The sequence below is a fragment of the Capsella rubella genome, unplaced genomic scaffold, assembly GCF_000375325.1.
Source record: "Capsella rubella cultivar Monte Gargano unplaced genomic scaffold, Caprub1_0 scaffold_1, whole genome shotgun sequence".
Taxonomy (NCBI): domain Eukaryota; kingdom Viridiplantae; phylum Streptophyta; class Magnoliopsida; order Brassicales; family Brassicaceae; genus Capsella; species Capsella rubella.
The window spans coordinates 1,985,262-2,007,801 of NW_006238923.1; the positions used below are offsets into that span (position 1 = coordinate 1,985,262).

Below are 22,540 nucleotides of genomic sequence, written 5' to 3' on the forward strand. Positions count from 1 at the left end.
CTCGGAATAGTTCAAAGTAAAAAAAACACATTCATCTACAGTAAATTCTATTAAAAAGAAACACTTATTACGAAATCTAATTATCATTGCTAATTCCAAATTATATATAGCGTATATTTAAATTATGAGATTTTACTTTTGCAAGAAGGCCATAGCATACATTAATTTAAGCGTACAAATTTTTTACTTTGGAAGACATAAAATACACTGCGAATTTCAATAATTATGCCATAATCAACATGATTCGATCGATTTAGAACGTTACAATCAAATACTAAAGTTACTTATTAGAGTGGGAGATGATAGTGTTGTTGTTTAAAACCATTAATCACTGCATAACATTGTTGCCTTTGATCGTGCTTTGGATTTTCCCAACCACCTTGCAAATTCCTCGACGAATATCCACCGTTGACAATCTCCCCATTCACACCAGCACCATTGTTATTACCACTAAACACTCCCGATCCACTTGAATTCATCGCTAATCCGGTCTTGTTGTTGTTGTTGTTATATACGCGTTGATTATTGTCCCATCCAAGGAGAGGTTGATTATGAACCAAGCTTTTGTATAACTTGAGCTCTTCACAAATCCTCCTATACTCTCCATATGAGCCAAGGACCGGATCTTTCTGTCTCCATAGAGCTTCCCATGTCAAAGAATCGGACAGCTTGGTACGGTCCTCTTCACGCACCGTCCGTACCATTTTTTGTACGTTACTGACACCGAAGACCTTGTGCACGGCCTGAAACTCTTTCGTCTTGCGGGCTGGGAAATACGGCGATAAGATACATTCGTTGTTGCATTTCTTCCGTTGGTGTTTGCATGAAGCACAAGCTTGATGCGTTGATGGGTTATTGGAGATGTTGTTGTTTGTGGTGGTGATGGCGTTAGAGTTCCTTTGCATCATTTCATGTCCCTAGTAACGGAAACTTAAAATTATAATACAAATATGGATGTTAGAAACGTTATTAAGAAGAAAAAAAATTAGAAAAGAATCGTCCAGATCGTTAATCTAGGGTTTCATTAGTTTTAAACCCACTAATCTTTTGACGGTTAAATTGATATAGATTTTAACGTAAGTTTTTGGAAATTAGTTTTTACATGGTAACCTAATTCCCTAATTAGTGTAATACAGTGACGATATTAACAAAGGTTATACTAAATTAGAAATATTTTCTGTCTACAATTTATAACTTAGATATTTTCCAACGTATAACAATGGTTTGGATACCCCTATAGGTTCTAAACCATAAACAACGAGTGGGTCAATGGATTAATATATGAAGTTAACTAAAAATATATATAACATACATACACATACCGTAATAGAAACAAAGGAGGCGGAATATATTAGATTAATTTAACGAAAGCTAATATTCTTCTAATCACAAGCATGTGTCTCTCTACGTGTACATGAACGAATATGCAATATAGTCTACACAACCAGTCCTTATTGCTATTAATATATATCAGCTAATATTGCTTTGCATATTCATTGATCTCTAGCTCTTATTATATTAGCTACAAGTGACACTATTAGCTAGTATTGTATTATGAATAATGTACTACGTATTTGGGAATCAAGTATGAAAATAATTCATACTAGTGCTAAAACTTTTATTGGGAAATTGGGAATCACATCATGGATCTGGTAGAATACTTAAAGCATTATTCAAACACCGAACATATACACAAATAACAAGGAAATATATAAGAGGACGCAACAAAGAGAATTATAGAGTTTGAACATATATAATTTCGAGAAGGGTTACACAAACCTCTTGCCACTTTTATTTTCCTTCATTTGTGGGTTAATAGCGATTGGATCTATGGGTTTATATTAATAATAAGGGATATATATTGGTTGATGATAGTATTATTTATATACGAATGTTATTTTTTGGATAAAGAATAAGATGAGTAATAATGGTGCACAAAGAGTTTGTATAATGAACATGAAAAGATTGTTTGGTTAATAAAAGAAAAAGGTGTTTGGATGAAGGGTCGATTATGAGTTTTTTAGGTTGCTCATGACAAAGGACAATAACAACTAGGATATTAATAAACTAAACCATTTTTGTGGGAAATATACGTGTAAAGAAAAATAATAGTATGTTACTAGAAATCAGTATATTAATTTTTTGGGTGTTTCAATAATTTTTTTTAGTCATAAGTGTATATAACATGGGAATAATTTGTTTCTTTAGGCAAATCATCTTAATTAGTGATATATGTGTAGTGATTTGTGAGAAATTGAGGGCATCTTTGATGCATGGGATTTAACACAAATCTTAAGAAAAATCTTTATATAAGTCTAAGTTAAATCCCATGCATTGTTAAGGTTTCTCACTACACATATGCTGTTGTTAAGGAAGATATTTTTGATTGATATATACTCTAGTCTAGGTTTATATATTTTTCGAGAAAGCTGAATAAATATAAATCTGACTGTGAAGTTACATAGGCTCGAATACAAAGTATAAAGTTAACCAAATATATATTATTTTTTTTAAGGTAACCAATTTGATGTAAGAATATATACAAGTTGTAGCAAACTGAACATTTGCGAGGACAAAATGTTTGGCTGATTAATGTGTTGCTAAATAAAGACATATGGAGTACTAGATTTTCATGATGTTGTCTTTCCATAATTATATTATGCCTTTTTCGTGTTAAAGTTTATAAAAACTACCATTGCATACTGTTTATATACCAATCAGACCGATGACAATGAAACAAAATGTATTTATTTCTCCTGCAATCGGATGTGTCGAGGCTTAATAGTAGAAAATAATGTATGGGACAACGATCGAGAGCCAGACAACGAATTTGATAACTGATCATATGCACCGTTTTAAGAGATAATCATAATCCAAAAAAAAATCAAAATCAAAGATTACTTTTAATTTCTTTGGTTATTCTCTAAACACGTTAACTAGTCGATCAGATAACACTCGCCAAAAAAAAAAGAACATTGACCGATCGATGGATAATTCAACGGCTGAGATTGAACGGCTATATAGATAACGACCTTATCCTAATTACAAAATCCGTTCGCACTTTTCCCTAGGAGAAGCGTCATGGTCTCGGTCACTAGTTGGTTGCTTTTAATTATTTTTCTCAAAGGGTATTTACGTAATCACCTCACCGTTACTAATTTTATATAAGAAAAAAATAAAAATACAATCGTTGAAAAAAGGAAACTTGTTCATCTTCTTCCTAATAACAGCAACTACAACGTCACTTTCTCGGGAAATTTTTTTCCAGGAAAATTGAAATTAGTGTACGCAAACCCAATTCCCTGAATCCCTAGAAAAAATGTCTGATAACCGCGCACTCCAGCGAGTTCATGTTCTCGCGAATCACATACTCCAATCAACTCCTCCGTCTTCGAACCTCTCCCTTACGCGCGAGATATGTTTGCAATACTCTCCACCGGAGCTCAACGAGATATGTGGATTCGATGTCAAAGAGATGAGGAAACTTCTAGACGGACACAACGTCGTGGATCGGGACTGGATTTACGGGCTCATGATGCAGAGCAATCTGTTTAATCGGAAAGAGAGAGGCGGTAAGATTTTCGTGTCGCCGGATTACAATCAGACGATGGAGCAGCAGCGTGAGATCACCATGAAACGGATCTGGTACTTGCTCGAGAATGGGGTTTTTAAAGGATGGTTGACGGAGACTGGTCCTGAGGCTGAGCTCAGGAAATTAGCTCTGCTTGAGGTTTGCGGTCTTTATGATCACTCCGTCTCCATCAAAGTTGGTGTTCATTTCTTCTTATGGTACGCTCGAATCTTAAAATTTCAAATGCCTAATTCACATCTAACTATGATTTTTTTGTTTCTTTCTTATAGTTTAGATCATTAGTGCTGGGGGAGATATATGCTAAATTAGAATTCATGATGCGATTTCAAAAACATGTTTTTTTTATAAGAAAAGACAATCTTGTGATTGGAGGACATTTGGTTCTTAGTTTCGGTATACAGGGATGCTTAGATGAACCAGTTGATTTATTGATAGCTGCAAAGTTAATATGACATGGTTACTTTGTGCTTTGGTTAATTAGATACGGTTATTGAAAATAATCATGAGATGCCTCTATCCGAGGGATCTAGGTAGCTCTTTTCCAACTCTTTGAAAGTGATTTAACGACCGAGTGAGTTAAGGGAAAAGCGTTAGCCTTATAAGTTATAAATTTTTTTGTGTGATACTCAGGGGTAATGCTGTAAAGTTCTTTGGCACAAAGCGTCACCATGAAAAGTGGCTGAAGAACACCGAAGATTATGTTGTCAAGGGCTGTTTTGCAATGACTGAGCTAGGCCATGGAAGTAATGTAGGGATAATAATTTCAGTTGCCATTTTTTTCCATACGTATACTATATGTCTTAGTGATCTTTAACACCTATGTTGATTTCGATGTATTTCTTTGGATATAGGTACGGGGAATTGAAACAGTGACTACTTATGACCCAAGAAGCGAGGAGTTTGTGATAAATACTCCTTGTGAATCTGCTCAGAAGTATTGGATCGGTGGAGCAGCTAATGTAAGTCGTTGTTATACCTATCCTGAGTGTACCAAAATCCTCTGTTCTGTTGAGGTTCTCACACTATTTATCAAATTCTGACTGATGGTTGTATTTTTTTTTTTTGTTCTTCAGCATGCAACCCATACAATTGTGTTTTCACAGCTTCATATTAACGGAACCAACCAGGGGGTTCATGCCTTTATCGCGCAAATTAGAGATCAAGATGGTAATGTATGCCCAAACATCCGCATTGCCGACTGTGGACACAAAATTGGGTTGAATGGTGTTGACAATGGCCGAATATGGTATTCATACAACTCAACCATATGTCAATTTTACCTTATACGAAGGGTGTGTATTTCATGGAAGATTTCACTATGATTATAGGTTTGACAATCTTCGAATTCCAAGAGAGAACTTATTGAATGCAGTTGCTGATGTCTCATCTGATGGGAAGTATGTTAGCGCAATTAAAGATCCTGATCAGGTAAATGCTACACCTTTGAACCATTTTTAAGATATTCTTGTAGAGTTGCAGTGGTAATGTTCCTAATTTTCATTTCAGAGATTTGGAGCATTCATGGCCCCTTTGACCTCTGGCCGAGTCACCATTGCATCAAGTGCGATTTATTCTGCAAAGGTACAGATTTCGGTAGTTTTTCATCTCTTACATAATGTTTTGTAAGATATGATGTCTGAATAAATGTAGCTGATTGAAATTTTACTGTGGTAGGTCGGATTAGCTACTGCTATAAGGTACTCATTATCAAGAAGAGCCTTCTCTGTTACAGCCAATGGTCCTGAAGTCCTCCTTCTCGATTACCCAAGTCATCAGAGGCGACTGCTACCACTCCTAGCAAAGACGTAAGGATCTTTATAACTGTATAACCATCAAGCTTTAAAGATGAGTTGTTTCCTTTATTGATTTCTCATTTATCACAGATATGCTATGAGTTTTGCTGCAAATGAATTGAAGATGATTTACGTGAAGAGGACACCTGAGACCAACAAAGCCATTCACGTTGTTTCAAGTGGGTTCAAAGCTGTTCTCACCTGGCACAATATGCGAACACTTCAGGTAAATACAAATACACTATACGTATGATTATGTGAGAAACCTCCTGCCTATGAGCCATACTGAGGTTATTTGTTGTTGGTTTTTAAGGAATGCCGTGAAGCTGTCGGAGGACAAGGTGTGAAAACAGAAAATCTAGTTGGTCAGTTGAAAGGTGAATTTGATGTACAGACTACATTCGAGGGTGACAACAATGTATTGATGCAGCAGGTAGGCGGCACATTAGTGTGATTTGTGAACACGATCAATGCTGTAAATTTCCTTGTTTTGACCATCTTCTTATGTGAAACTTAGGTGAGCAAGGCACTTTTTGCTGAATATGTGTCATGTAAGAAGAGAAACAAACCTTTTAAAGGATTGGGATTGGAGCATATGAACAGTTCTCGTCCTGAATTGCCGACTCAACTCACATCATCTACCCTCAGATGCAGCCAGTTCCAGGTCATATGCCTCCTCATACATATTTGCATCTTATCATTATTTAGATGAAATTTCAAGTTTTTATTAAAACGTTTTCTTGTAATTTTCCCCTCCAGACAAATGTGTTCTGCTTAAGAGAGCGAGATCTTCTGGAACGATTTACTTCTGAAGTTGCGCAGCTTCAAGGGAGAGGAGAAAGTCGAGAGATCTCATTCCTCCTGGTAAGCATTATTGCCAAATAAAATTTGTTTCCCGTTTTTGTTCTCCCAAACTTTAGGATTCAATAATGATTTTCTTCTCCTTTATATCCGTGCTTGCAGAGTCATCAACTTGCTGAAGACTTGGGTAAAGCTTTCACAGAGAAGGCAATACTGCAAACAATTTTGGATGCTGAGGCCAAATTACCTGCTGGCTCAGTAAAGGTAAGTAAATCTAATTATTATTGTGATGTTTTGAACCAATTTAGTTGAATCATGGTTGTTTTGCTAGGGATCACGGATGGTACCTCTGGCTTCCATGTCATATGATTAACGTGCATAATAATTTATTTTTGATCTATAAATGCGTGAGACTCGTGGGATGTTTTGATTCTTTAGGCACAATAGTTCATTTAGCCACAAAAGGGAAAAGCAGAGCTTTGTTCTTTGTGTAGTTTATAAATAGACTACTACTGCTACACTAAGAGTAAAGACTAGCTACCACTACTAGAGGAACTAATCTAAACTAACCACCTCCATGTATTTGATGACAGGATGTGTTGGGTCTTGTGAGATCAATGTATGCATTGATCAGCTTGGAAGAGGATCCATCGATGCTGAGATACGGTTACCTCTCTCGGGATAATGTTGGAGATGTGAGGAGAGAAGTTTCTAAGCTCTGTAAGGAGCTAAGACCTCACGCACTTGCACTCGTAACTTCATTCGGGATTCCAGACTCCTTCTTGAGTCCAATTGCATTCAACTGGGTCGAAGCCAACGCTTGGTCTTCAGTTTAGGTACTAGTTGTAATCTCTTCCATAATTCCCACAATCCCACATCTCTTAAAATCTATGTTTCCACGATATCTACAGAAGTTGTTGTAAGCTTTTCATAATAAAAGGGATATGTAATGTATATGTATCCAAGGTTGATTCATTACTTAAACTGGTCCAAACAAAGAGTTTGGTGATAGATTTCAAACTCTAATAAATGATTGTTGTGATTCTTTAATCTTTATTGGTTTAAGTTTGTCGATATTGTTTTGGACTACTTAATTTGTAAATCATTCAAGTTTCATTAGACATATTTATATCTAATTTGTGTATTATTAGGTTGCGAAAGTAATTAAAGAAAGAAACACGAATGACTTGCATTAGGAGTAAAAGTAAGTTGAACTTTTGACATTGCTAACTGCCAACGATAAAATGACTTCTCAAGTGAAAGGAGTCAATGTTCGGTTAATTTTTCACAACAAATCATTGGGTTTTTTTTCCATATATTATGAGTGAAGACGAAAGAGAGTACTGAACTTTGTAATTATATAAAGGAAACGAGCAAAGCCAAATAAAAAGGAAACAACGTGATCCAAAAAAACAAAAAGGAAACTAACGAATTTGCCATTAAAAAAAAAAGAATGAAACTGAATTTGCCATAAATAAAAAAAGGAAACGACATTATTATTTTTTTATTTTGTCAATCGGGCCTAAGTGGGCCAAATCTTGTCTTTTCTACCTCTTCATGTCCGTCGTGTCGCAAAATACATGACGCATATCGGCGGCTCTTTCCTCTGACGCTCAATGTCAAATAAGACAAAGAGCTGCATATACCTCTGTTTCGGGTTAAGGGAACAAATTTCTTGAAGAAGAAGAGAAAATTTCAAAATTTGTTCTCTCCCTTTCTCTGGAACATCGACGTTGATGCTGTGTGAGTGAAACCCTATTCCCTCTAGAATGTCGGAAAATCGTGCCCTCCGGGTCCGGCGAACCCATGTTCTCGCCAATCACCTCTGCCGTCTTCCTCGAACCTCTCCCTCACGCGCGAGGTATGATTGCACGGTACTATCCAGACGGAGCTCAACGAAAGCTATGGATTCCAAGTCAATGAGATGAGGAAATTGCTCGACGGAGACAGATCCTGAGGCTCAGCTCAAGAAGTTTGCTTTGTACGAAGTTTGTGGGATTTTATGATTACTACCTCTCCGCCAAACTCGCTCAATGTCAAATAAGAAGTTTGCTTTGTACGAAGTTTGTTGGATTTTATGATTACTACCTATTGAAAACTGTCAATAGGAGAAATTTTGGAAATGCATATGGCATGATTTGAGTTCAGGGGTAATGCTCTTAACTTCTTTGGGGCATTATGTTGTCCTAAAGATTATGTTGTCAAGGGACAATGACTGAGTTGGGCCACGGAACTAATGTAGGAATATTTCTTTCAGTGTCGTGATGCTCATATGCTCTAGTTTGATATCATGTTATTGGTGGTCGTTGATTTCATTTGATTTAATGGATTTTCAGGTACGAGGAAGTGAGACAGTGACTACTTATGATGCAAGAACTAGAGAGTTTGTGAATCTGCTCAGAAGTATTGGATCGGTAAGGCGGCTAACTAAGTAGTCATTATTTTTAATTCTGTCAATTAGTTAAATGAGAGGTTGTTTATTCTTCTTGCTAGGATTCATTCACCTTAAGTTTTCGTATCATGTGATTTACTTTTGGGATAAATTGATTATAGTCAGGGAAATGTTGCAAATGTTACCCTTTTCTTCATGGGAGCTTCAAACACACAATGTGTTTGAAAATGATTCTATAAACCTGATGTCATGTGAGATATTTCGCTCTCTATGTAGTTATTCTGTAGACTATACACTAAAAGAGAAGACTAGCAGAGGAACTAAACTAATCTGACCAGCTTTATGTATTTGATGACAGAATGCATTTATCAGCTTGGAAGAAGATCCATCGTTGCTGAGATACGGTACTTACCTCTCTCGGGATAATGTTGGAGACGTGAGGAGAGAAGTTTATAAGCTAAGTGGAGAGCTTAGACCTCAGGCACTTGCACTCCTCACTTCATTCGGCCTTCCAGACTCCTTTTTGAGTCCAATTGCACTCAACTGGGTCGAAGCCAATGCTTGGTCTTGACTCTTGAGTTTAGTACTAATATTAGTAACAATCTCGTCCACATTTCCAAGATTTCTATTGCGTAGCAACTATTATGTAAACTTTAGACAATCCACAACACCAGAGAGATTTGGGACTATAGTGATTCGTTTGATAAGCCTTCCTCGCCTGCTTTACTATATATCTAGTAGTCACTGAAATCCGAAAATATGGACTACAGTGAGGGGGTAAATCCGTCTTTTTCTCGGGAGCTAACAAACTCTTCTATATCTGATTTTGAACTTTGATATAAACACACCACCACCCACTACTAGTACTGCTGCTCCTGCTAGACCAAATAAATCCCCAAGCGAGAGAGAGAGAGAGACGAAGAACGAAGGAATGAAGTTTAGAGGAGAGAAGAAGATGAGTCTGGAAGAGTACGTTGATTTCTTCTCGCCTGAGAATCCCGTCGACTTCACCATCTCTCACCTCAATCAGGTTTTTTCTCCTGATTCTCTCATACTATCTCTATCTGATGACTCTCTTCCTCTTCAGTCAATTTCTCTAAAATCTTCTTCGACTCGTGCTCTTCTCTGCAGATCATTCATATGCATGGTTTCCGAAAGCTCCACAAAGCTCATAAGGTATACCGATCATCTCTCTTACAATTTCGTTGCTGTATCGGTTTGTACAATTTGCGCTAGGAGTGATATTTGCTTGATCGGTCCAATCGATTTTGATACTTTTGAAAACTCCGATTTACGTCTGGGAATTTGGTGAGTTAATTTTGAGATGTTGTTGTTTACCAGAAAATTGTAGGCGAAGCCGTGGATTCTCTGAATCTAATAGATCCCTTTCGCTCGACTCTGAAACAAACCGGCGCCGTCTCGTCGTCACCATCATCGTCTTCCCTAACTCTCGACGAGGTCATAACCGACATCGAAGCTTTGAAATGGCAGGAGTGCTGTCTCACCTCGCTCCAGATCATCAACTCCGAGTCGTCGTCAACGTCGTCAGCGCCAGCGCCCAAACGTAATCAGAAATCCAACAAGAGAAAGAAAGCCACAGGGACGACTACGAAATCTGGTGATGAGAATGGCATCACGACAGTGGTCTCATTCCCAGCTTTGCCGAGAAAGATTAGAACCAAAAAGACTATGAAGAGCATCACCTCCTTGAACGAAGCTTCTGCACCACTAAAACCACTCTCTGACAACAACAGTTTCCCATCCAGGTTCACTACTATTCCATAAATCTCACTTTCTAAATTTCAAACTCTGTTTTTTAAAAATGTCTATGTTCTAGAGGACTTCAAGTCTGGTTTGTGAATTTTAGATCCATTGCTTATATTTTTTAATAGATTACTATGCAGCATTATACAGAAAGCATAAATGAGTAGCATAATTAATCAACCGATTGAGCTTCAATTGCCATTACATAGTAAGCTCAAACAAACAAAAATAGTAAACATCATCAACGAAGCCTTGTAAGCAAATGATAACATATGGCTTGTTGTTAACTTATGATTACATTACTCAAGCTCACTCACATAATAGAACAAGCATTGGGATTCTCATCACTGAACTTAGAACCTGTCTGGTGGCTGAAGATAGAGGCATGAACAGGGTGGTGCCTGTAAGACGAATACTCATTGCTATCGTAACCATGCTTGTAGTAGTTGTAAGAAGATGTCGGCACTGGCGCTGCGTGGTTTATTGGGCCGTTGCAGCCCTGAGGGTTGTAGAAGTAGCCGCCGTTGATGCTGCTGCTTCCGCCTCCTAGGTTAGGGTTATAAGGGAGCTGCCATAGCTCAGCTCTCCTTCCCGTTTTTCTCACTTTCTTTAGAACCTTCTTCTGATCGGCATAGCCGGTCACCGTCACTTTCTGCTGCACCATGTCGATTTCTACTCCATCCACTCCTGTTTTCATTATGTTCAACAACAACAAACAAAAATTATCAGTTTATGAATTTTACACCCGAAATTAATTAGTATAGACCAGCAATTAGCTAGATAGATCAAATGATGTCTCACCTCTCATCTTCTGAAGGGCATTTCTAACTCTGCTTTCGCATCCCACACAATCCATGTGAACTCTCATCTCAATAGTCTGAAGATGATTAAGAGATTGTGAAATTCATTTTATTTACTAGATTAAAAGAAAATGGCATCGATCCATGCAATAAGCAAACAATATATATATATGAATTAGAAGAATTCAAACAAATTAAACCAAAAGAAATTTGCTCACCGACATCTTGATGAACTTTTGTTGATGATTTTTAGAAAGAATTTTGAAGGTTACGATGGATATATTTTGATCAATGGATGGCAATGGGCATGTTTGATATATATATAGTGTTCCGTGCACTTGAAGCTTACGAACCCCTTTTCTTGATTTTAAATTAATAATAACTTGGGGACCATATATGATTAAGAAACAAGGTATTAATATTATTTTTGCACCGACTTTTTTTTTTAAGTTGTAAAGCGTGTAGAGATGATGAGTTGGGAAGAGGTTGCTTCTGATGGGCATCCACAACGGAAACATATTGTATAGTTTCAATGTTTATATTTTCGGCATCGCATGCAGCTTCAAATGTTATACATTATTGAATTTATCACTTCTGAAAGTCATATAACAATGCCAAACGAAAGAAAATTTAAGGTTTCTCGTGAGGTATTTTTTATTTGTGCGGGTATGTATATCGATGTCTTATTGAAACGTCATAAGATTTAATTTTTATGGCCAACAATATGACCGTTCTGTTAAAAAAAAAGAAAAAAGGAATATGACCGTTGACTTAATTTATTGGTTGTAAATGTGAATTAAGGATTTGAGAGGATAAGAGAGCAAATTAAAAGTTGACTTATGGAAATCAACTGAATATTGTAAACTTGGGAGCAAAGCATAAACGAATAACACTCAATTCGTAGTGCTCAGCGAGCGAAACTGACGGATCTGGTCCATATTAGCCGACCAAGTATTGTTTCATTATCCAATTAATTACTGCTTAATCAAACCATTGTTTTATGTGTTAACCGGTTTAGAGAAGTTTAAGCTCTGGTTATATGTGGCTTTCAAGTTCTAGGTCATGAGGATTACATTGGAGGGATTTGTCTTTCTTCTACTCGTTACAGTCACTCAAGTGTTTTCATTGTCCCTTGTTTACATAGGAAATTTAGGCAACGCTCTTAGGTTTTGTACGAGGATAAACGATCAAATAAATTGTAAGTAAAGATTTTGCTATCCCAAGAATCAAGACCGGCTTGGTGTATGAATTGTAGTACGAGAATTTGGTATTACAGTGAATGTGCAAGCCTGTTATGTGATGTAACTGGCTTTGCATTTTGGTGAAGCCCAAACTTTATATGTATATTCACTAAAAGCTCTCGGTTTTCTCATCTTTTTTCAAACACAAAGAGAAAAGAAAAAGAAAAAAACTAAACACTATTTTTTTTGTCAACGATTTGTTAATTAACTCGTCAAAACCCTAAATGTGTTATTTGCTTGACGGTTACGCTACCTATGTGAGCCAAGAACCGAGGAAAACAAAAAAAAACCCAGCAACTATGTCTGAATACAAAACCCCAGAATAAAATAACCAGACACAAGAAGAGAGAAACATGGCAGAGTCAGAGTATATAAGAACAACGATGATAGAAACCCTAATTAAATAACGTTAATAATTATTGCCTTGTTGCAGAAGAAACCCAGTCCCCGTCAACCCATTCGAGATGCCTTCTCAGATAGTAAAGTGGGTACTCGAGCTCCTCACCTGTCGTCGCAAAGTAAACGGAGTACAAGTCTCTTTTCCGACCGGTGACCTCTCCGACCCACCACCCGTCTTTGTCGAAAGCATCGACCTTGTCTTGTCTGCAAAATACCACGGGGAGAGATTTGGGAGGCATCGGACGAAGTTCCTCGGCAGAGATGACTTCGATTAAGCGTTTAGATTCGTCGTCCTCCGACACAAGATTCTTGTACTTAACTTTGTAGTAGGAGGATCCGAATCTATCGGGAGTCTTCGACAGTACCGTGGCAGCGAAGTAAGAACCCAAGAAACCGTCTTCTTTGCTGCAGACTTCAACTTTATCTCCTTTCACGAACTCCATTGTTTCAGTACGATACCTTTTCTATTTTTCTTGGTTTCTAATAAATAATACAAGGATTAGTGTGTGTTTTATAAGAGATTTTTTTTTTTTTTTGCGTTTTACTTCTTTTAAATTTTTCCTTTTTATTTTTTGTAAGGATCGGGTTGTTGTTTTCTTTTTCCTTTTCCTTTACCTAATGGGAATTTAATCATATGATTAGCCAACGAGGAAATCTTATTAAATCTTATTGCACACTAAATTCAATTTTTAACTACTATACCGAGTGGGAATTGTACATCACGAAATAACGGGAAAAAAAAAACTTAATATTAGTTTTTCACTACGAATTTAATCATCATCATTGCATTGGTCACATTATGTATCTATCTTTTGAAAAAAAAAAAAAAGAAAAAAAAAGTGGTTCTCATGGGCCTTAGTCTCAGCGACTAGTTTGAATTTACGTTTGGAATATGTGTTTTTTTTTTGTTTGTCATAGAAAAATATATTGTACTGTATGTTAATTTAACGTTGAGTATAGGAGGCTAATGTATAAAAAATGAATGCCACCGGCATGATGACCCGAAGACACAGTTATGTGTTTTTGTATCAGAGACCATTAAATTGGGTGGTGTTATTACTTATTACCAAGCCCTCTAGCTAATACAGTAATACTACATTATATTGTCTGCAGATGAATACTGCAGATTTATTTGTGCGATTCTCTGGTAGCTGTCCGTATACATATATTATGGTTGTAGGCCGTTTTACATTAATTTTATCTTACCAACTTAAATTTAACAGTACATTATATATAGACTCGAACATATATATGCTGCTAAGTTCTAAGTGCTAACCCATGAAAGAGGTCACCAACCTTACAATGTCACCCCCAATCTCTTGTGTAGTAGTCACACTAATTAATTAATTAATACTTCGGCTTCTAGTTACTTTTACTTACGAATATAAAAAAATCGAACAATTTAAAGAATCTTGTTATAAATAAGAGTTATTCTATCATCTATGTAAAGACATTGCTAAACAATGCACAAAAAGAAAAAGGTACATTGATAGACAATACCTTCACAAGTTCGATTATCATCAAATCTTTTTTTTTCTTTCATTTTTAAGGAATTTTTTTTTTGTTGTAATTAAGACAGAATATGTACGTGTGCATTAATTATACCAAACGTGACGAGATTTAGTCTTCCACGACCTTTTTGCATACTCGCCACTCTGCTTTGGCTGGAGAGCCATCGTCTCTAGTGGGAATTGGATCACACATATTGGACCATGATGAATTGTATTTGGTTTGAGTTATGATAAGTTGTATGAACATATATGAAACTATATGGGCTAATGTTGTTGCGTTTAAGCCAGGTCCACTTAGTTAAATGCATTTGAGCGACCAGTAGTCTCCTTGAATGCTCTATCTGCCTCTTCCATTTTTATCTTTTGTAAACCGGCAGCAGCACATGTTTTAATTTCCCCATAACTTAAGTTTTTCTTACAGAGCCTCTTTGTAAAATTTTACCATTAACAAAAGGACTAAAATAATATATATTATATGCCCAACGGCCAACGCTATTTCGATTTTGCCAAATTTCGTTTGAACGTTGAAAGCTAGATTCTTCTATAAGTCTTTAATATATATAGCTTCGAAGCCTTCTACATGCATCATCCCAACATATATTATATGTATACAATTATCTTTTTCCGCGGGAGTAGTATATATATATAATTTGTTAATGTAAAATAAGTTCCACTTCCAATATATATATATACTCATTTGGTTCGAACTCTGTCTGCTGCATGCATGTGGAGTTAAATTTTGCTGGAAACTAGCTAGTGACATTTTTTTCATAACGTGAATCTTCTTTATTTGTCATATGAGAAAACAAATACTGATGTGTATGATTCATGCAATAAAAAGCTCGAAAAAAAATAAAAAAAATTATGTATTAAAAAACAGAGTCACGAATGTCTCCTGTTTATGTCGAATGTTAAGAATGACACGAAGAAGAGATGTCTACAAAAATAGAACAGTGACAGGTAATGACGATGTCATGTCACTGGCAAATCTCTGAGAAACGGAACCCTAGCTATTGAATTAATATGTGAGATTATATATAGATAAAGCTATTAAATCTTCTTTGTTTGTAGTCGCCATCAAATAATAACACAAAATAATTGAATATATTTGATGATCCAATTCGCACGAAGACTTTAATAAGTATAATCTCTGGACCACAAATTTTAAAACGAGATTGGGAAACAGATCTCATTTGACTATACCCGCAAGCGAGAGACAACATCATGCGCGCATCTTGTACAAATATCTCTCCCTTCACTTTAACTACTATATATATATATTTTTTGTATTTTCTAAAAAAATGATTTTCTCTCTTCGATCGAATATATATTAAGATTTTCTTATTCTTGACACTAGTTAACAAGAAACGAGTATATATTCACCAATAAAAATTAAAATATTTGGCTTTTTTCATTAATATAATGATCATACAAAATAAAAACTTTTAAGTCTACTATTGTTTTCATAATATTATTTTTATGAAAATCATCCATAAGGCTATATATATATAATTATAAAGCTCTCTTACTATATTATGTTCTCTTACATAGTTCAACTTAGGTTACTTTTGTTTATATAAATAAACTCTGCATGGAGATGATGATATATTTTTCAGATATTGAAATCAACGACAAGTCAGAGAGCCAATTTATGTTTCTGGAATTCAGAGGGCAACTTGACGTCAGTGGCTAATCCGAGAACCTCAAGCAGCCTAATGAGATACCAAGTGATATCTATTTGCCACCACTCCAATCCTTGCCTCGCCGATGACTCAAACGCGTGGTGGTTGTTGTGCCAACTCTCTCCCATCGTAAATATGCTTAGCCACCTTTAAAAAAAAAAAACACATTCACAATATCAATGATCGCCAAATCTAAAAATAGACTATGTGGGATCATTTAATAATAATGTTATATTACCAAACGTTACGAGATGTATCTTTAGTCTTCCACGACCTCGAACCCCAAATATGGCATGCTGAGTTTACTAGCCATGTCACGTGGTACCCTATCACACCTCCTACGCCCTGTTAATGAAACAAATTATAATATATATATATATATATCAATGATACATACAAATATATATATATCAATGATACATACAAATGATTTTCATATCAGTTTTTATAGAAATAAAATTAATAGGATTACCCCGCCGCATGTAAGGTAGGGTAAACCACCATAGAGATAGAGGCCGACCCAAAACATTAAGACGTGGAAACCAATTGTCATTCGTAGAAACCAATAGAACCACTGCTGCTTCAAGTCCATCACGTTGTTACGTCCTCCACACTGTTTTTTCGTTTTCATTTTTTCAATTAACGTAACAACACCATGATAATAAGTCATATATAAAAGCACAGTCTACTTTATATAAACGTTATGCTACCTTATATTTGATATAGTGAGTGTCACATATCCACCACACATGACTGAACCAAAATCCTTCGATTGGGCTGTGTGGGTCGCGATCTGAATCTGTGAACTGGTGATGGAACCGATGTATGCTCACCCAATCCAACGGATCACCCTGAGAAAATAATCCATATTTATTTATACTTTTGAAAACGTCTAAAAGGGAAAACGTTTAACGTACAGATATGTAAAACTTAGTTAGTTTTATCAGTAAACCGGGTTTAAACCTGAAGAGCAAAAACAGCAAAATAAGCTGAAGGGTACTCGAGCCATTTGGGGAGTTTAAAGCTCCGATGAGCCAAGTTCCTGTGGTAGGAGAAGGTGATGCTGAGTGAAGTCAAGGCGTAGAGCACGAAACCAAACCGCAAAGCTTCCCATTTGTAGTTAAACGGTGCCAAGAGACACAAAAAGTGCACTATCATAACTGTTGACGCTCTTATTATATCGGCCCACGACCAATATCTATGAATATAAGGCCTTTTTTTCTTACTAACCGCACCTCTTTGGCTAGAGCCATTGCCTCTAACAGGATCACACATTGCACCGTCTGAAGAAGTTCTTTCTTATTTTTGTATGTTTGAGTTATATATATATATATATATATATATGATTTTATGAGCATTATAACATGGAACAACGTAGGAGTATATATATGGGCAATTGTTAGCGTACGTGAAGGTCCCCGGGCGTTTGTTAAATGCGATTAACCACTCTTCTTTAATGTTCTATCTACTTCCCTCCCATTTCTATCTTTAATACTCTCTGGCACCAGCACATGTTTTCACTCCCCAACGTTCAATTTAGATTATTTATAACCTTTTTATATATAATAATGTATATATACCATTATCCGAAAAGAAAGTAGAAAATACTACTACTCACTGCTCATCTCGACGTATTGGTATGTCTCCATCGCCTGGCTAAAGATAAAAACTTTACTCTCCACGTTAACCAAGACAAATCCTTTTGCCATGTTTCTTACAAGTATTTATTACGAATAGCGTGGCTAGCCCAACTAATCCTGTTAGTCGTCTAAGAATTAATATTCACACAGAGTCACAGTCTCACAGATGAGGACCTTACATCATGAAAGACATGCTATATATGTTATCCGTTTCATGCAGAGCTTTTATTATGCTAGCTATTCTGCATTATCTTAATGTGTATATATATCTTCGAGGCCTTCCATGCACTTTATCATTCAAGGGTACAAATGATATCGGGATCGAAAGACAAACATTTTTTTGTGAAGTTGCAAGAAAAAAGAAAAAGGAAAAAAAGAGTAACGATGCTTTTGAATACTGCGTGTAGTGGTTGGGGATCTTAAAATGTCTCTTTTAATGCTTCTATTTATAGTAATACTGGAGATATAGTAGAGAAGAATAAGTAGAAAACCATTAGTATCTTTAAATAGAAATTTTTCATATACGGTAACGCGTATACAGAAAAATACTAAAGTTTGTTGCCAATACACGACTGGAATTGTGACCTCAGGACCTATGAGCACTGTGAGCTACCAACTGAAAACGAAACAAAGATAAAAACTTGGACAATAAACTTTAATCGAAGAAAGACTTGAATGCGCCTATACTTCACATACGTACGTACAAATACATAGAACCTATTTATTTACATTTAAGAAGAATGGCTCTCTCCGATCCAACTCTGTTGATTCAAAATTTTCAACATATATTTATTTGGACCCCTCCCTTCCCCACCCCATCCCTGTCCATGTCCTCCGTAATCAAATTGCTTGGGGGTTCTACAGATACGCTGATAACACACTATTGTTGCAAGTCACAGTCCAACTAACTATAAACCAGTCTAATAACCACTAATGCATACTTCAATCAGTCATCAAGACCCTGGCCAATCCCGCAAAATATTTTTTCGTTTGGTTTCACTTTGTACGAGTGTACCATAAGTTTTCAATCTGATGATTAGTAGGTATGTCCCATCACTTAGCATTGTTAAATCGTTTTGTTAATTAATATAAATATATAAACCTTACCTACATTCATACAAGTTGTTTACAGAGATTCCAATGTAACCAGGGAAACTAAATGCGACTGTGAGAGAGGCAACTTCTTCTTTTTAATGACTTCTCTGTTTTTTTTTTTTTCTTTAAGGTAAAGTAAACAGTCAATTCAAATACAGTAGAGTAATTGGTTTTTTACCTGATGGAATAAAGTCAAACTCATGTATAGTGCCATCGGGATACTGGTAACAAGCAAAGAGAAGTCTGAAATTCTTATTTTTGAGTCCACATGATGATATGATTCTTTCTAGGGACTTGCACTTTCATGATTAAAAGATGAACCAGATGCTTCCATTTGAGCTACCTACAGAATATCTACGCTATGTATGGGGCAGCACATGTATCATAAAACCTATCATTCATAATCAAAGCAAATGACATGTAATTCTTGATCAAAAGATGTTCATTTGCTCTTTTGAAGTTTTCAACAACGGACGTACATCAATATTACCTGAATTCTTTGTGGCCGAGTGAAACCGAGGACCAAAGACCCATTTGGGACAAAAGACCTAACAGAATAAGCATGTAAGCGCAATGAAATTTTGAAAACAAAAAACATTAAACATACTAGGCCACTAGTATATCCCCATGATGGTAACTACAGTTCCAAATAGAGATGCGGACCAACTTGAAACACTTCCTGCACACGGAGCATCTGAGAGTTTAAACAAATAGAGATCACCAAGAGCTCACAATACGTTTTGCAGGAGATGTGGAGTTTTGTTCTGCAAAGAAAGGGAGAGGTTATAACAGAGTCCAACAGTGCAAAATGAAGTAATGGAACAATTTGTTTGGAAAATTCAATTTAAGAATGGAGCTGAAAGAAGACACAACACGAGGGAGGATATAATTCCAAAAACCAAGAACCCGTACTCATGTGTGTCAAACAAACCTTTTAACAAAAACCAAACCCTTAGTTGACTGGCATAAACAATTCTTTCTACCTTAATCGGAAGAGGTGAGAGCTAGAATTGCAAAAAAAAATCAAGTCAAATGGAGAGTCAAAGACAACCTACACTAGTCCATATAAGCGAATTAGGAAATCACTGGAATTTCAATAAACTCACATTCTGGAGAAATCTAAACTCAAAATCTTCTTATTCGACCAAAAAAGCTTACATCGTTAAAAAGTAACAAAACGTTGTTTACATCCCAGTACAGAAAATACTGACCATTACCTAGGGAGTATCATCAAGGCCCTGTCACATGAAAGACTTTATACAAGAATGCGTATAATATGGAATGTGAAAATAGCTTTGTATTTCTATATCCTATTCCCATGTCAAATGCATGTACCTATCATATGATCAACCAAGAAACAATCTTAAGAAATGCAAGAATGAAACGTGAGACAGAGCAAGAATATCTACCTCAGATATACTTCGACCTGATTTGGAAGAGCCAGTATCCGAGTCCTGATAGCCGTCGGCATTCTTCTGCTTCCTAGTTGCAATTGAAGACGAGGCAGTCCAAAAATGAGTTGAGGTTGAGCAGTTCTGGGATTAAACATTTTTACCATGTTATAGGTAAATTAACTGCTTAGCTATCAGTATTGCGGTTCAACGCAAATCCGTCCTTAAAGCTATGCCATAAAAAATAAATCCTAGCACTGGTAATATAATCATGGGATGACACAAAAAAGGATTGCAAACTAAGATTTTTTGAAGGAAAAACATCAGCTTCCTTGGAAACGAAACAGATGAACAAAGCGTCGTTATTGATAAAGAATATAGAGGAAAGCCTTAATACGACTATTTTATTTCTCAGAGGAATTTCAACGAACACCTAATACGCAGAAATTCTATACACAGTTACCCTAAAAATTGAGACTTTAAAAAAAAAAAAAAAACGAATTCTAGCTGTATCTCAATGCAGAGGAACCGAAAAAATTTGAAATCCACTGCAAATTGGACAAAGAAACGAAGCAACAAGTCTCTCAGAATCCAAGACAAATCAATTTCCTAAGTTTCAGTCGGTACGCCACATACCTTACCTTATCGGACCCCGGAGGATAAGAAGAAGAGGAAGTTGTCACATATTTAGGAGCCGGGGAGCTGTGACGAGTTTCGCCGGCGTTCAGAGGACAAATCGTTTGACAAGATGACAAATTAGATATAAGGAAAAGGGCGCCATCATCATACAACGCATTTAATATTATTATAGATTTTGAGTAAAAAAAAAAAGAAAAGGAAAACGAATATAATATAATAATATTGAAAGTAAAATAAAAGAGTAAAACGCAATAATAATCTTAAACCCTTGGAAACCCTAATTTCGCAATTGCGCCGTCTCTCCCTTCTCTCGCCGGAGAATGAGCACTACTATGACTGCTCTTCCGCCGCGTCACCAGTCGAAGGTTGACCCGAATAACGTTAACAGAGCCGTGAAATCTCTGTTAAAATGGTGGGACTCCAAATCCAAGTCCCAGAAATCAGAGCAGCTTGAGAACGACGGTTTCGTCTACCTAATCGTGACACTGAAGAAAATCCCCCAGTTGGATCGGAGTAACCCCTTCATGATCCCTCTTCCTCATCCTCTCATCGATCTGACCGCCGAAGATTCGCCGGAGCTCTGTTTGATCATCGACGACAAACACAAGAACAAAATCACAAAGGAAGCGGCTTTGAAGAAGATCGAAGCAGAGAGGATTCCGATCACCAGTGTGATCAAAGTCTCCAAATTGAAGTCGGATTTAAGCAAGTTAGAGAAGGAGGAGCGATGCTGCGAGCTGTATTTCGCCGAGAGGAGGCTCATGCCGATTTTGCCGAAGATACTGGGGAAAGAGTTTGTTAAGAAGAAGAAGAACCCGATCGCGATTAATCTGAGGCATGGGAATTGGAAAGAGCAGATTGAAAAAGCTTGTGAATCGGCTCTGTTCTTCGTCGGTACAGGTACGTGTAGTGTTGTAAAAGTAGCGAAATTGTCCATGGGAAGGAAGGAGATTGCAGAGAATGTTATGGCGAGTATAAATGGGATTGCTGATTCAGTTCCTGGCAAATGGAAGAATGTTAGATTTTTTCATATCAAGTTGCTTGAGAGCATGGCATTGCCTGTTTATGAACAAGTTGGACAAGCCTAACTCTGATGATAGTGTTTAAAGAAGGTAATGGATGATCGATCTGGTTACAATTTAGTCACAGGTTTTGGTTATTTTCTTCTGTGGAACTTTTTCTCTTGCTGTAATGTTTAAGATTATGCCTGCCTAGAATGATATAGTGCAAAAGATGGCTTTTAAATGCAAAATCTTAATTTCCATGAGTGGGTATTTTGAAAATTTGAAGAAGTAATCACAGAAAGCACCTTTTGTCATGTGTAAGCAGAAGGATGCTGTTTGAATATGACAGGATGGTTTTTGGTTTTGAAAGGATCTAGTTTTCCTTCTTTATTGAATTCCTTTGTCTTCGCAAAGGCATGATATTCTATTGATCTTTCTTCGTTTGAGAATTGTTCTTGTATAATCTCAAAAATATAGGTTCCAATTCTTGGTGTTTTCTCAGTCTCTTGATATACGTGAGCTGTATCGTTCTAAATTCTTGTTCGATAGCTATTCCAAATAGCAAAAACTGGTTTGATGAAACCGATGGTGGAACACAGTTATGGTACATCTAACTTAAAAGCTCTTTTATGTGATAGTGTAACGAAAAATAGACCATCGGACCATCATTCATATTTATTGGTAGACTGTATGTATACTCAGATAATTATTATATAAAAAAAAGAACACTTCATCAATGATGAGAGCAAAAAGGAACCAAAAATTAAAGAGTAAATGGTAGCAAGTGGTCTTGAAG

At 36.4% G+C, this 22,540-nt stretch overlaps 8 protein-coding genes across 8 annotated transcripts; 4 read left to right on the forward strand and 4 right to left on the reverse strand.

The window, feature by feature from the left end:
- Window positions 1-287: 287 nt before the first annotated feature.
- Window positions 288-908, reverse strand: LOC17897588 (LOB domain-containing protein 2). The gene has a single exon (XM_006304558.1). The coding sequence runs from the start codon at window positions 906-908 to the stop codon at window positions 288-290; it is 621 nt and encodes a 206-aa protein (XP_006304620.1).
- A 2,297-nt stretch (window positions 909-3,205) lies between these two features.
- On the forward strand, window positions 3,206-7,262 carry LOC17899437 (acyl-coenzyme A oxidase 3, peroxisomal). The gene is made up of 13 exons (XM_006306289.2): window positions 3,206-3,789; window positions 4,223-4,340; window positions 4,444-4,551; window positions 4,666-4,838; window positions 4,921-5,020; window positions 5,099-5,173; window positions 5,267-5,397; window positions 5,476-5,611; window positions 5,699-5,818; window positions 5,903-6,049; window positions 6,145-6,249; window positions 6,349-6,450; window positions 6,780-7,262. Exons 1-13 carry the CDS (start codon window positions 3,320-3,322, stop codon window positions 7,020-7,022), a joined length of 2,028 nt encoding a protein of 675 aa, XP_006306351.1. The 5' UTR covers window positions 3,206-3,319; the 3' UTR covers window positions 7,023-7,262.
- Window positions 7,263-7,880: 618 nt separating this feature from the next.
- On the forward strand, window positions 7,881-9,278 carry LOC17898973 (acyl-coenzyme A oxidase 3, peroxisomal). Its single transcript, XM_006305758.2, has 3 exons — window positions 7,881-8,424; window positions 8,523-8,600; window positions 8,937-9,278. Exons 1-3 carry the CDS (start codon window positions 8,398-8,400, stop codon window positions 9,147-9,149), a joined length of 318 nt encoding a protein of 105 aa, XP_006305820.2. The 5' UTR covers window positions 7,881-8,397; the 3' UTR covers window positions 9,150-9,278.
- Window positions 9,279-9,416: 138 nt separating this feature from the next.
- Window positions 9,417-10,522, forward strand: LOC17899548. The gene is made up of 3 exons (XM_006303496.2): window positions 9,417-9,608; window positions 9,710-9,754; window positions 9,920-10,522. The coding sequence occupies exons 1-3, from the start codon at window positions 9,510-9,512 to the stop codon at window positions 10,361-10,363; spliced, it is 588 nt and encodes a 195-aa protein (XP_006303558.1). The 5' UTR covers window positions 9,417-9,509; the 3' UTR covers window positions 10,364-10,522.
- On the reverse strand, window positions 10,503-11,408 carry LOC17900698 (heavy metal-associated isoprenylated plant protein 28). The gene is made up of 3 exons (XM_006304659.2): window positions 11,361-11,408; window positions 11,144-11,219; window positions 10,503-11,029 (listed from the first exon to the last, which is right to left on the reverse strand). Exons 1-3 carry the CDS (start codon window positions 11,364-11,366, stop codon window positions 10,656-10,658), a joined length of 456 nt encoding a protein of 151 aa, XP_006304721.1. The 5' UTR covers window positions 11,367-11,408; the 3' UTR covers window positions 10,503-10,655.
- A 1,391-nt stretch (window positions 11,409-12,799) lies between these two features.
- Window positions 12,800-13,241, reverse strand: LOC17900729. Its single transcript, XM_006304394.2, has one exon. The coding sequence runs from the start codon at window positions 13,223-13,225 to the stop codon at window positions 12,800-12,802; it is 426 nt and encodes a 141-aa protein (XP_006304456.1). The 5' UTR covers window positions 13,226-13,241.
- A 2,555-nt stretch (window positions 13,242-15,796) lies between these two features.
- LOC17900673 (delta-9 desaturase-like 5 protein) lies at window positions 15,797-17,277 on the reverse strand. Its single transcript, XM_006304609.2, has 5 exons — window positions 16,939-17,277; window positions 16,686-16,826; window positions 16,448-16,588; window positions 16,214-16,320; window positions 15,797-16,122 (listed from the first exon to the last, which is right to left on the reverse strand). Exons 1-5 carry the CDS (start codon window positions 17,248-17,250, stop codon window positions 15,930-15,932), a joined length of 894 nt encoding a protein of 297 aa, XP_006304671.1. The 5' UTR covers window positions 17,251-17,277; the 3' UTR covers window positions 15,797-15,929.
- A 3,729-nt stretch (window positions 17,278-21,006) lies between these two features.
- LOC17900253 (ribosomal L1 domain-containing protein 1) lies at window positions 21,007-22,157 on the forward strand. Its single transcript, XM_006306165.2, has one exon. It carries the CDS (start codon window positions 21,061-21,063, stop codon window positions 21,826-21,828), a length of 768 nt encoding a protein of 255 aa, XP_006306227.1. The 5' UTR covers window positions 21,007-21,060; the 3' UTR covers window positions 21,829-22,157.
- Window positions 22,158-22,540: the final 383 nt, after the last annotated feature.

Bases quoted from the DNA above. Each gene is read 5' to 3' on its own strand.
- LOC17897588 (XM_006304558.1), bottom strand. From the start codon at position 908: ATGATGCAAAGGAACTCTAACGCCATCACCACCACAAACAACAACATC.
- LOC17899437 (XM_006306289.2), top strand. From the start codon at position 3,320: ATGTCTGATAACCGCGCACTCCAGCGAGTTCATGTTCTCGCGAATCAC. The intron at 6,050-6,144 runs GTCATATGCCTC...TTTCCCCTCCAG, and splicing joins TCAGATGCAGCCAGTTCCAG to ACAAATGTGTTCTGCTTAAG. The intron at 6,451-6,779 runs GTAAGTAAATCT...ATTTGATGACAG, and splicing joins TACCTGCTGGCTCAGTAAAG to GATGTGTTGGGTCTTGTGAG.
- LOC17898973 (XM_006305758.2), top strand. From the start codon at position 8,398: ATGACTGAGTTGGGCCACGGAACTAAT. The intron at 8,425-8,522 runs GTAGGAATATTT...ATGGATTTTCAG, and splicing joins AGTTGGGCCACGGAACTAAT to GTACGAGGAAGTGAGACAGT. The intron at 8,601-8,936 runs GTAAGGCGGCTA...ATTTGATGACAG, and splicing joins TGCTCAGAAGTATTGGATCG to AATGCATTTATCAGCTTGGA.
- LOC17899548 (XM_006303496.2), top strand. From the start codon at position 9,510: ATGAAGTTTAGAGGAGAGAAGAAGATGAGTCTGGAAGAGTACGTTGAT. The intron at 9,609-9,709 runs GTTTTTTCTCCT...TCTTCTCTGCAG, and splicing joins CCATCTCTCACCTCAATCAG to ATCATTCATATGCATGGTTT. The intron at 9,755-9,919 runs GTATACCGATCA...GTTGTTTACCAG, and splicing joins AGCTCCACAAAGCTCATAAG to AAAATTGTAGGCGAAGCCGT.
- LOC17900698 (XM_006304659.2), bottom strand. The intron at 11,030-11,143 runs GTGAGACATCAT...TAATGAAAACAG, and splicing joins TGCCCTTCAGAAGATGAGAG to GAGTGGATGGAGTAGAAATC.
- LOC17900729 (XM_006304394.2), bottom strand. From the start codon at position 13,225: ATGGAGTTCGTGAAAGGAGATAAAGTTGAAGTCTGCAGCAAAGAAGAC.
- LOC17900673 (XM_006304609.2), bottom strand. From the start codon at position 17,250: ATGTGTGATCCTGTTAGAGGCAATGGCTCTAGCCAAAGAGGTGCGGTT. The intron at 16,827-16,938 runs GTTTAAACCCGG...TTATTTTCTCAG, and splicing joins TTGCTGTTTTTGCTCTTCAG to GGTGATCCGTTGGATTGGGT. The intron at 16,321-16,447 runs GTAATCCTATTA...TTTCATTAACAG, and splicing joins CCTACCTTACATGCGGCGGG to GGCGTAGGAGGTGTGATAGG.
- LOC17900253 (XM_006306165.2), top strand. From the start codon at position 21,061: ATGAGCACTACTATGACTGCTCTTCCGCCGCGTCACCAGTCGAAGGTT.